The 13,249-nt window shown below is 39.3% G+C and overlaps 1 protein-coding gene across 1 annotated transcript in view; it reads right to left on the minus strand.

The window, feature by feature from the left end:
- Positions 1–1,625: 1,625 nt before the first annotated feature.
- cyp26b1 (cytochrome P450, family 26, subfamily b, polypeptide 1) overlaps positions 1,626–13,249 on the minus strand; it is a 36,850-nt gene continuing 25,226 nt past the window's right edge. Inside the window, exons 3-7 of the mRNA XM_007578933.2 lie at positions 10,795–10,913; positions 9,791–9,947; positions 8,980–9,135; positions 6,715–6,999; positions 1,626–5,556 (exon numbers count right to left, since the gene is read on the minus strand). Of these exons, the coding sequence (XP_007578995.1) occupies positions 5,164–5,556; positions 6,715–6,999; positions 8,980–9,135; positions 9,791–9,947; positions 10,795–10,913 (1,110 nt within the window). The 3' untranslated portion in view covers positions 1,626–5,163. The remainder of the gene's footprint in view (positions 5,557–6,714; positions 7,000–8,979; positions 9,136–9,790; positions 9,948–10,794; positions 10,914–13,249) is intronic.

Here is a 13,249-nt window from a genome sequence, read left to right on the forward strand (position 1 = left end):
TTTCTCTGCCATTAGCACATTTAGAAGCACGTTCATGAGGATGACTGACAATGCTAAGACCCTCCTCCTGGCTCTGATTGGTTGTTTTTAGACGGGAGCGATGCATTCCTTCAGTCTTATGGCTGGGTAAACAAAGGTCAAAGGTTGAGGGCAGAACATTCGCCTAATAACTGCAGACTGCCGGTTCCCGCGAAGTGGCTGGTGCCGGAGCTCGGTGGGGCAAACAGAACCTGCTGTCTGCAAACAAACAGGCGAGCGTGTTCCTGCGGGGAGCGGCGTGTCGTTCTGGACAAGGCCCAGACGTCTGCGTCCAATCAGCTTCCTGATCATGATCTCTGTCTCTCCGTTGGGTCGTTCCACATGTCAGAGTGCTGGTTCTACATCCAGAGTTTGGCAGTAACTAGACATTTATTTTTTGTTCTTATGTACATGTTTGTCATTTTCATCCTTAAAATAACAAAATTTTACTTAACTTTATATTTTAGTCCATTTATAATTTTTAAATATTAAATGATTGATAGTTTGATCAGTTACTCAGTTATTGAGTAAACTTTTTTACCAAATACTGTTTTACTCTTCAGTAATTTCTTGGACGGTTACTTATGGTTGACTATCCTGACATTCCAGCTTGTTTTGTTTGTATGTAAAAAAAAGAAAAATAGAAAAAAAAAGAGCAATTAACTATTAAAATGAACATGTCAATATAATGTAATAAATTAAAATTAACACCTTAACGTTCCTGCCCTTGTAAGCACAATACAGTATCCAGACTATCAAGACTATACATACGCCGAGACAAACACAAAGTAATTCTGAAACCTATTGTGGGAAGAAATATCAGTTTTGTAAGTTAATAAAGACAGTCTTTTATGGGACAAAACTAATTCTTATTATCACTGACTTTATTGTTTTTTATTGTTTTACCAACATCCTTCTCTGAGCTTTGTATCGTAACTCAGGTGATCACGAATTGTGGCGAAGTGCAAACTGAGCCACATACAGTGTAACTTTTGAATCATTCCACCTGTTGTTTTATTTTCTAATATTTTAAGAGGTATTTCAGAAATACCTCTTAAAATTATATTTGTGGAATAGGTAACGGCGACAGACTGGCGACCTGTCCAGGGTGAACCCGCCTCTCGCCCCGAACGTTAGCTGGAGATCAGCAGCAGAACCTCCTGACCCCACTAAGGGACAACAGTGTTAGAAATATTTAACAACTTTAAATGTTTAGCTAGTTACAGGGATGAAACCTTTCATGATCACTAAACATGCTCTTTAGTTATCTTTAATTTACGTACTTATTTATTCGTTGGCATTCTTAGTTTTTCTCCAACTTTGCCCAAAATATTTGTCTTTAGATTTACTAAAACAAGGAATATTAGGAAAAAAGGGTGGGGAAAAAAAAACATTCTGTGTTGAAACATAACATTTTGTTGTGACACTACTTATGTCTACATTTAATTTTTATTTTACACGCCTTTGTTGTCGCCTTTTTGTTTGTTGTCTTTGCTTAACTAATTGAGTAATTTGTAGATCAATACTACACTGCAATATTTCTTTTGTTGCGCTAATTGGCGAATACACACATAAAAGCCAAAATAAGAAACATTTCACTAGTCAGATATTTTTTCTTTGTGGTTTATTACAGGAGTACACATAGCAGTCTTGGTAACAAAAAAAGAAAATGGAAAAACTATCACGAGACATTCATAATTAAACTAAATGAACATTTCTTCCTGTAAAAAGAATTGCAAATTATGTACAGAGGACATAAGACAGACTCAGAAACCAACAGGTTGAAAGGAAGATTGAACTGTAGTCGCATGGCACTTAAAAAATAAACATATCTGGCAAGTGCTTTCTGTTTCCATAATTAATGTAAAATAAAATGCAGTGATAATAAGTCTGGATAACAAAAATAATAATTATTACAGTAATCAAATCAACAATATCAACATTTTAAACACTGTTTACAATATAAACTGAAATTCATAACATTCTAAATACATCCAATATTTACCAAAGACATTCTCATGTAGGCTAAAAACTAAATCTGCAATAGAATAAAAAATAGCATTTCAAATATCTTATACCAACAATATTATTCATACAATAACATTAATAATAGGTTATTAGTTGATGTAAATAGCTATTTCCCCATAGTCTGATAAGGAATAATGTACAAATTAATACACACCTATTAATAACCCTATTAATGCTCCTTATGCTTTAAAAAATGTTTTTTAAAAAAAAGAAAAGAATTGACAACACAAATCTCACTCAGTACAAACTATTGCAATCTATAACTTTCAACTTGAAAACGTATACAAGAAAAAGCAGCAAAACAAACCATTTCAGTTTTCATATTTCTCTGTTGTGAAAACAAAATAAAAATCAGTGGTGTGGTTGGGAGAAATGAAACGGGCGTGGCACAGGCAGAGTCCATCAAGCCCCGCCCCCTGCCTGATATCTCATTGGTCCTTTTCTCTTTAGAACTCTCCGGAATGTCTGAAAGTTCCGCTAGCAAGTTCCAGAACTCCACGGAGGAAGCCCCGCCCCCTGCCTGATACCCCATTGGTCCATTTCTCAGACGCTTTAGAATGTCTTGTAGCAAGTTCCAGATCTCTGCTGCAGAAGCTCCGCCCCCCAAAACCTCTGGGGTAACCGAACACGCAAATTCCCGAAGTTCTGATTGTGCAATCACCTCAAGCCTTCTGGGACTGAATTTGCTTTGCAGTCTTGTTGTTGAACGGAGGAGCAACGAGAGAGTAAACGCCGTTGACCTCCATGGTGGTGGAACAATAAAAGAAGTGCACAAAAAAAAGACAAAGATAAGGCAGCACTTAAGCAGCATGTATGTAGGTCTCTTCCTATATACTTTCACCAAATCCCCTGATCTTTTAACCCGGTTCCAGCCTAAGAAGGTGCACTACTTTATGAGAACAAGCATACTATCAAATACGTTCATTATCCATGACGTTTTAATCTCTTAATGTAAGTTGGTAGCTTTGTTTATTTAATAACTAGAAAAACTGAAAATTGTGCCTTCTGAACTGTAAAGGATAAGATAGAGGAATACATTAGCTAAAAAATAAAATCTTAATTTGCCAGGTAGTTGTTTCACCTAAAAAATTAAAGCTATTAGTAAGAAATTTTATTTTGCAGTCAGAAAAATATCAACAAGCAGATAATCTAAGTTTTACATTGTCTTCTTTGCACCTGAGTTTAACGTTAGCATCACTAGGTTAAGCAAAATTTAGGAAGCGTTCAAGTTTGTATTTTTTACTGTTGGGAATAGTCAACCTGTGTTTTGTTGTTTTGTTTTGTTTTTAACAAAAAGTTGTTGTTTTTTTTAAAACTGGTTTTTAATACCATAACAGCCGCAGATTTTGTAGTTAGTTGTGTCACTGATGGTAAGCAGAACCTTCTTGGGAATAATTTCTAAATATAAACAAGTAAATTTGGTTCAAACCTTTTTTTTTTTTTTACCAAAAAGGTTTGGAAACTAACTGAGTAAACTGGATATGTAAATAAAGTAGGTTTGGTCAACAACTAAGCTTAACTCCTAAAGCTAATGCTAGTTTGTTCAGATAAACATGACCAAGTCAGTTTGGTTCCTAAAGCTACCCAAGTAGGCTTGATTCTTCAACACGACCAAGTAGGTTTGGTTCCTAGACCCAGTTAAGTAGGCGTGGTTCTTCAACACCAACCAAGTAAGACTGACAACAAAGGATTTCTTTCCAAAAATCCTATTGAGTAGAATTGTTTCCTAAACCCAATGAAGTATAATTTCTTCCTAAACTCAATCAAGTAGGGTTGGTTTCTAAACCTGGCCAAGAAAGACTGGTTCCTAAACCCAATGAAGTAGGACTGCTCTCTAATCAGAACCAAATAGAGTTGGTACATAAACCAATCCAACCAAGTAGGACTGCTTCCTAAATATGACCAAGAAGGTTTGGCTCCTAAATCCAATGAACTAGGATTGGTTTCTAAAAACCAGATAGAATTGACAACAAAGGAGGATTTCTTAACAAAATCTGATCAAGTAGATTTGGTTACTAAACCCAATAAAGTAGGGTTGGTTCTTAAACCTGCCCAAGTGGGAACGGTTTCTAAGCCTGTAGTCCCTAAACCAGTCTAGTAGGATTGGTCGTTAACCAAGTTTCCGTTTCAACATAAAGAAGTTGGTTTGTTTCGATCTGGTTCCTAAACCTAATCAAGTATGAAATACTGGGTTTCCTGCTCTTAAGCCAAACTAAGTAGGCTCGGTTCATTAACCCTAACCAGGTGCATTTGGTTCCTACAGCTTAACAATTTTATTTCCAATGAAGAAGACTTAGTTATTAAGGTTAATGAAGAAGGCTTTTCTTAAACCTAACAATAGATATGATGATCCAAAAAGGATATAAATAAAACAATCCAAATTTAACAGTTTTTAAAAGTTTGTTTTCAAATCAAGTTGTTGTTAGACTGTCTGGTTATTATTTTTTTAGGCAATTCTAAAAAAACAAAAATAAAAAAATCTCTTTCTATATTAAAATGTATTGTATGCTTAACGTATCCAATCAGTGAAAGCAATTTTGTCCTTGATTTTTTAAAAATATTCATCCCTGTATCAGATATTACACATTTTAGCAGATGGCTGCAAGGTTAAATATTCGCCGATAAGAAAAACTCTGTTTCCATATAATCCATCTCTTTTACCCTGCAAGTCAACTGAAAATGATTTATTGAATTTAAGCACAAGCAAAATGGTTGAAAATTATATTCCTTCTCTCTATACCCTGTTTTATCTCCCGCCTCTCTCTAAAACACTGTCACTGTTCTCATCTCAACTCTTCATTTCACCAAAAGTCTGTTGTGCACCACTCCCATTCAAATTATATTAGATAGCTTTTTGTACATATTTTGTAAGTATACTTCTTCAGAAAATACACAGAATAGAGCATATTTAAAAAGTTTTTGGCAGTTTCCTCCTTTCTTAAAGAAGAGTCCTGATAACCATTTGTTAGAAGAGTCTGAAAGAACGCTCCAATCTGGCAGAACAAAGGTGAAGAAGGAAAAATCTTTCTGAAATTATTGTTTCCTTCCATCAATCTTCTCCCTAAAGACTTAAATCTCTGAACTTCCCCACCCAACCCTCATGAGCAGCCGCCCTTACTAAACCGTCGCTCCCAGCAGCTCGTCTGACTTCGCCAAGATCTCGTTCTGATTGGAGTCCAGGCCGTAGAACTTGACCTTTAACCCATCGACGGGGTGAACCACGGGCACCGTGATGACACGCGGGAACTGGCGAGTGGCCAGCTCAAAGCGGCTGGTGCTGGCCAGCTCGATGGCCAGGATGCGCAGGAAAAGCGTGGCGAGTTGCTTTCCCAGACAGGAGCGAACGCCGCCGCCAAACGGCAGGTAGTGGAAGCGGCCCTCCTTGTCTTCGCTCCGCTCCTGACTGAAGCGGTCGGGGTCGAAGGCTTCCACGTCTTTGAAGACGGCAGCTGTGTCGTGAGTGTCCCGAATGCTGTACATCACACTCCAGCCTTTGGGAATCTGAACTCCCTGTAGAGAAAAATACCAGAGAATAAGACGGTTTGTAGGATTTATCTGATGCAATTAGTCCTAAAAATTTAAGCAGACTCTTCTACAATTTGTGGAAATAATTACTAAGCTGACTATAAAAAGTATTCATGATTAGTTGTGACTAGACACCAACAATGACTACCACTGGTTTTAGCTGTCAAGTTATCAACATAACTCGCTAAATTTTAAATGTACACCATGATATATAAAAGAAAAATGGTTGCAGTGCTTTTCTACTAATTGTCAACACTACAACAACTAGACAACAAGGTCAGGAAAAAGCTTTAATAGAAATATACAACAACAATTTAATAGAAATTTAAAAGAAATAGCAAAGAAGAGGGAACTGGGTAAGTTATGCTAACTTGACTTTGACAACTTAACAAGTAGATGTGCTGCAGAATTTGATGTGTTTTGGTCCAGTTAAAAATAAAAAAGACGACCCGCCCCTCAACTCAGCAGAAGATGTTTAAATTAGCTAATTATCCGCCGCTGTGTTCAGACAATCACTTATTAAACATCAAGCCTGAAAACATGCAACTGAGACGGACCGAATGTTCTGTTCTTTATGTGGGAAATGTTTGTGTGTTTCTTGGTGTTGAATCCTGATACACTAGTGCAGCTGTCGTCAGTCAGTTGCCACGGCAACGAGTCTGTGCGCAGCGTAGCCGACACAGAGCGTGAGAAAAAAAAAGAATATGAGTGGTTTTGAGCTGTTTTCAATGATTTTCTGCCTTATTTTCCGATGGGCGTGATGCACAGCTCTGAATTAATAATACCTACGTCTCCAGGTTTCATCTTGTTAATGGAGTTGTTCTAAAGGAATCGTCTTTTCCCCCCACAGCTTTGTGCCCATGCACGAAATTAGACTTGATTTGAGAAACATTTATTTAAGATGTAGAAACAAGACAGTAAAATTATTGTAGGCTGTTTAATTTATAAATGCTGATAAGATGTCGCCACATTGGTTATGCCTCTTATGTGCTACAGCGCTAGCTACGTACAGCCAGATTATCAAAAGGTAATATGACTTATTATTTATTTTTTTAATTGAACCTGAAGGGAATAGGGCCTAACGAGGTGCCCTGAGGTACTCCACTAGTAATAAAATTAACAAAATTGCACATAAAGACTTACATCTAGTTCGAAGGTCTGCATTGCTGTTCGGTAGGCGCCGGAGACCGGCGTGTAGAGCCTCAGCACCTCCTTGATGACACAGTCCAGGTACTTGAGGCTGATGATCGTGTCCAGCCTCAGCTCTTGTTCAGGACAGAGGCAGCCGTTGTGGAGGAGGCCCCGGCCCCTCAGCTCCTCCCGGAGGCGCTCCAGAACCTGAGGGTGGCGGAGGAGCGCCATGATCAGGGAGGTGCTAGCGCTGGCGGTGGTGGCGAAGGCAGCGAAGATCAGCTCGATGGTTGATTCCTGTGGAAGCGTGAGAAAAGTTGATGCAACTTTTATTTTAACTTGCATTCATCTTAACGACAAGAGAACTACGATGGCTTAAAACGGCATTTTTAAAGATTTGAAATGCTGAATGTGAAAAATCTCTGATGAACTCTCAGGGCGTTTTCACACCCGATAGTCCAGAAGACTCGGTTTGATTGTGGACCAAAACTGTTACATTTCAGTTGCTGCGGTTCTTTTTCACACTGCACCGAGTCAAATGAACCAAATCCTTAAAAAAAAAAACGCACCAGAATTCACTTCCACTGAACTTTGACACCGATTTGTAGGTGAACCAAAGTTTGATTAGGCATGTAAACCAGATTAAAGCGGACTAAACATGGCTGGTGTGAATGCTCCCTTACACTTCCATAAGGCTCTTCATGTTGGACACTAACTACCTTACTCCAGCAACTAAAGCTTTGAGCTTTGCTGGACAACTTATGATTGAAGAAAAGAAGTTTTCTCTCCTTGGATTCTTAGTTTTGCTGTGATTTATTATTTTGAAAATGCAGTTGGTAAAAATCCAAACCAAGTAGGAAAACTTGCTTTGGCGACAAATCCTCTGTTGCACACCTTCAGTTTCTTATTGTTGGCAAAGTCGCCCCCCTCTCCAGAAAAAAATCCCTGACCAGTTAATGGAAATGTGTTTGATTCCTGAAAAGCGACACATTTGAAAGAAAGTAAGAAAATGTTTTCCAATTACACAGAAAGTGCCATGCTGGTTCTGGAATAAATAAGACGGACCGGGCCGCGTGCCTCAGATCGTAAGCCTCTCCCCTCTGCCATCACCTGTGTCTGCGCTTCACGCAGCACGAGTGTTTTAAATGAGTCAGCGAAGGCCGGGGCCTCCCTGTTCACTTTCTGAGCGCGGTGGAGTGTGTGCGTACAGGAGGCCTCATTCAGACCCCTAGCGGGGGCAGTGTTGACTTATTTTTGGTCCTGGACTTCGCCCAGAAACCACAAACAGTGAAGCAGAGAGAGAAAAAATCCTCCACTGAATTCCTCAAATAGGTAAACAGAGGCTGCGCCGAAGTTTCTTTACCGCCTGTTGACATCAGCTCCGTATTTCAAGAGTTAATGCAGCTCATTCCTTCAATTCCTCATTTTATTCATTCCTCTCCAAGGTTTTTAGTGTCTGGCTTTAGCGCAACTTGAGGGTGGAGTCAAACATTTGAGTCGGTGATGACGGGAAATACGACGTGATGCTTATAGCAGGATATTTAACCAAACTTTCAAAATAAGGAACGAAAGTGAAACCAACATCCAAAGAGACAAAACCTGTTAATGATGTAATTTTTAGGTATAACAAGCTGCTGGGTTTTTTTTTTTTAGGAATATTAGGGCCAGGCTGAGAAATATAGATATATATTTTTTTAAATGATCAGAATAGTCATTATATTACCAGAGAAAAAAGTCTAAGTAATACAGGAAATCATTTTATTACCAGAATAGTAGCAATATTATGAGAACAGTCATACGAATATAAGGAAAAAGTGACAATAATACCAGGATAAAGTCGTAATATTACCAAAATAGTTGTAATATGACATAAGTTGTAAAAAATAGCAGAATATACATAATAATACGAGAAATAAGCCTAGACTAGGATTAGATATGCTGGTCAGAACGTTAGAACTATTGAAACTTTGCTCTCAGTAAAAACAACTTTCCTTCTAGTAATTTTAAGACTTTTTTTCTGTTAATGTTATGTCTTTATTCTCATATTATTTTATTCATGTAACTACAAAACAAAGTTTTATCATAAAATCTTGGCAAATAAATTGTCATCATCATAAACAAATGGAGAAATATGTGCAAAATGTGCTTCTTTTTGGAAATTACACAACTAAAAATGGCCTTATTATTGTTCCATACAGTTAAAATAGTAATAGTTTTTCAACATGTGGTTTGGATGAATTCTGGACGAACGTTTCCGTGGTCCTGGGCGCTTCGTACCTTGAGCTCCTGCATGCTGAGCTCTGTGCCGTTCTCCTTGGCGCTCTCCATCAGGACGTCCAGCGCGTCGCTGTAATCCTTCCCCTGGGAACACAGAGGCTTTTCTCTGATGGCTTTCTCTATGCTTTTCTGAAGCGTGTCTCGCGCTCGGATTCCCTGCAGAAGAACCGCATGAAAACACGTCAAATACATTCAGAAGCTACATTACAAATGTAGGGAAATCCTTGTCTATGTTCTGCTAATGTCAAAAAAACTAAATTTCACAGTTGCTGTGTTTCCATTAGATGAGAAGTTAAATTAAAATCACGCGATAAGTTATTAAGACTTCTGGCAGCGACGGATGTAAAACAGTTACATGACATTTAATTTAGCCGCATGCTAGCTGCAGCTAGGGGCAACGTAGGCAGCGTTTTGGGGAAACTGTTGGCGATTTCAGAGAAGAGTGATGGATTCAACACGTTCGAATGACGCACAACTTTTTATGAACTGTGTGATGCAACAAGAACAAATCCTCCTACCACTTCCTGTCGTTTCCACCAACACAATGCCAACTGGCTGTTAACCAACTGTTTTTCTCTTCACATCTATTTTGATACGGCTGAAAAACGTGAGTTTTTTCAAAATTGCCACTTTTCCATTAAGTGAATTTCAATTTGTCCAATTTTATGGTTAATGGAAACACAGCTAGAGTATAGATGGCAAATTATCATACTTATCATTTATCACAATAAATTTCTCATCATAAGATTTTTGATTTATCACGATAAATTCCCGTTACTGTTGACCTGATCTGTGGAAATCGTCGTCTTACCTTCCGGTAGCCGCTGAACGGCAGGTCGATTGGGAGGCTGAAGAGGTTGTTGACGAAGTCCTGAAAGGTGGAGAACTGGTGCCTCATTTCCTCCTCCGACACCCTGAATCCCAGCAGCACCCTGACGGCCATGGTGAACGACAGCCGCTGGCTTTCCCTGAGGAACGACACGGTCACGTCCAAACACGTCAAACTCAGCCTGACACATCTTCCTTACAAATCAGAAACGATAAAGGAGAAAAATGGGATATTTTTCCACATATGATTCTCTCCTTATCGTCAAGAAATCTGGTACAAATTACCCCACACGATTTTGGTTTGACTACGATGGATTTTTAAAAACACGTGAAACTCAACCTGAGAGATCTTCAGATACAAATTAGAAAAGCTAAGGGTAAAAGTTATCGCCGATATTATCTCGTTGAGGTAAAGAAATCTTAACCCAAACGATTTCGGGTTGTGTTTTATCAAACCAACAAACTGCTCTCCATTTCTCTTGCACCATGATAACCGCATTCATAGGAGTTTCTTGTTTTTTAACATTAGCAGACAAAGATCTGCGCACATTTGTAAAAGAACGCAGTGACTTAGTGCAACTTTTGTTTTTACAAGATGGGAACAAAAATAGAGGCATCAGACATTAGCAGTTACAGGATTTCTCTTTTCTCTTTGGTAAAAGACAACAAGCCGTTTCTTAGGCATTTGTTTTGGTTTGTATTTACCCAGAATGCCCTGCACTATAATCCACTTCCTGTTTTTGGAGCACTTTGCTTTGCGTTCACACATGATTTCGAACCGCACCAGAGTTCACTTCAATCGAACAGAGATCGAGGTTTGTAGGCAGACCAGAGTTCACTGTTTTTGGTTCAGATCAGAGTTTGAATTCGCGTTCACACCTCCCCAAACAAACCAAACTTTCTAAACTAACTGGAGTTTGGTTAAAGTGGACTAAACAGAACTGGTGTGAACAGACTCAGGGTGACCTTCCTGGGCTGCCGGCGTACCTGTAGACGTTGATGGGCTCGGGGTTGGAGCTCCACACTCGGAGGCTCTCTTGGATGACCTGCTGGATTTTTGGGAGGTAGGACTCCAACGCTTCATGGCTGAACACTTTGGCGAACACCTGCAGACACAAAATCAAAGACCACTTCAATTAAATTGGACTTAAAATTACGCAAACCAGCTGCCTCAAGTCGCCAGTCAGAGAATAACACACACAATTAATGTGAAATTTAGTAGAAAGTTCAGCTGTGGATCGAGAGAGAGAGACAGAGAGTCACTACATTTCTGTAGAGAAACTTTTAGAGGTTTTTCCTCTGCAGTCAGCAAAGCGTTTTCTGACAGGCTGAAGAGGAAAAAGCGAGGAGGGGGGTCCACGTAAAGCCCGCTTCAAGCGTTTTTTCTGGACGAATCAATCACCAGTCGTCAGCGCTGTTTGAACAAATAACATTCCATCAGATCAGACCTCCAAAACTGCCCCTTAAAACTGTCCTGGGTGTGATTTAGAAGTAGAAGAATAAGAATGAGGCCTTTATAACTATTTTTAAACAGTCTCTAAAACGTATCTTTGTCTAAACAAATAATATTTCCATGCATCTGACAGTCAGAGCTGTTGGAGAACAGAACATAAAGGAGCTGCTTGTTGGGACCACTTTGGGAAATCCTTTTCCACGACAAGGTTGGAGCGAATCGGGAATCGCGACGCGGCACATCCCTGAGCAAAACGCACATGGTTTGCATTTTCTGCTCGATGAAACGAGGCTGGAACGTCTGAACGAGCTTCTGTGTAATGGCTGGTGGCCCGTCGTCGGGTTCACTCAAAAGTCACACACGGGTTTCTTTTCCTCGTGAATTAAAGACTTTCTTTATTTGTTGGAGATTACATCATAAGTAGTGATCGTCTCCATACCTCTGTGGTTAGCAGCTTTATTGTTTTCCAAGGGAGATCTGGTAGGGTCACATATATAATGATAGTCATGTCACTCTCTCACTCTTTGGTTACCTAGCAACTCTCTCACTCTTTGGTTACCTAGCAACTCTCTCACTCTTTGGTTACCTAGCAACGACTCCTTGAGTGACTGGCACAGCAGCAGTTTAAGGTTTCCCCTCATAACTGTTAAAAATAAACAAGATTGTGGAGAGAAAAATTAAAGAGGAAAGGTCAGGCCACCATTTTGGCAATAGTCCATATATTTAAAACAACAAGAAAAAAAAACATGAATCAATAATTATCTATCTAAATGATATGAAACGCTTACATCATGATACGTTTTTCAGCCATATTGTCCAATCCTAAGATCTGGTAAAGAACCATCACAAACAATTTGGCCTGTCAAAATGGCAAAGTTTGCTAACTCTAGAAGTTATTGCTATAAACGATAATATTGTTGTTTTAAGACCATTTTTATGTAATATAATGGTAATGGCAAAACACACATGCTTTAGAAATACAGACGCTGACACTAGTGTTGGCGACGTCTACGCCGCTGCAACATGTTTAGCATTAAAATGTTCGTTTAGCTTTGGCTAACTCCTCTTAGCACAAATAGAACATAATACTCTTTTCCAGAGTCCAATCTGATCATTTTTTTAAAGCAAAAATTAACCCAAAATGAGTCCAGAGAAGCAACTTTGTCGTCTGTTGAAATATTTGTTTCATGTTCAGTTGGTGTGGTTCTCTTTCACACTTCACTGCATAAATGAACCTTAGAAAAACCTGTTCCCCTCCTCGCCTGTGGTGGCGCTACACCAAGACCCACTGAAGGAAACAACACAACTTCCTTCTTCATGAAATACAAACAGAAATGGATCAGCATCAGATTTTAGCAGATGTAGGATTTTTCTTTTGTGTTTGGAAAAATCATTTCCCCTGCTAGCGTTAGACTCAAGCGTTTGATTTGGTTGTATTTACCCAGAATTCCCTGCTCATTTCCTACTTTGGAGCGGTCTCCAGTCCACATACGCATTCAAAACGCAGCAGAGTTCATTTCAACCGAACCAAGACGTGGGTTTTAGGCGGGGCAGAGTTCGCTTTTTGGTTCGCAGCAGTTCATTCACACCTCCCCAAACGAACTGGATTAAGAAAAAAATCAACCAAAGTCCAAAGAAAACCTTCGAAACACCAGCAAAAACCCTGAAGAACCTTTTTGTATTGCATGTCCCGGTTATGTAAGGCTGTGAATTAACCCATTTAACCCGTCTGCGCTGAATTGTTTATAATTGCTCCGTCTGACTGAACCCTTTGGCTGTTCACACACACACTGACATAAATAGACCCGGAGCAGCAGGGCTGAGCTACCGTAGGACCAACGAGTCAGTCCGTCAGTGTGCTGCTCCCTGGAAGGTAACTACCGGCCATCCAAACCCACACACACACACGTTTGTGTTGCTATCTTTGTGGGGACTTTCCATTGACTTCCATTCATTTCTACAGCCTAAATCTAACCTTTGCCTTTTTCC

Source organism: Poecilia formosa, unplaced genomic scaffold (genome assembly GCF_000485575.1).
Source record: "Poecilia formosa unplaced genomic scaffold, Poecilia_formosa-5.1.2 Scaffold499, whole genome shotgun sequence".
Lineage (NCBI taxonomy): Eukaryota > Metazoa > Chordata > Actinopteri > Cyprinodontiformes > Poeciliidae > Poecilia > Poecilia formosa.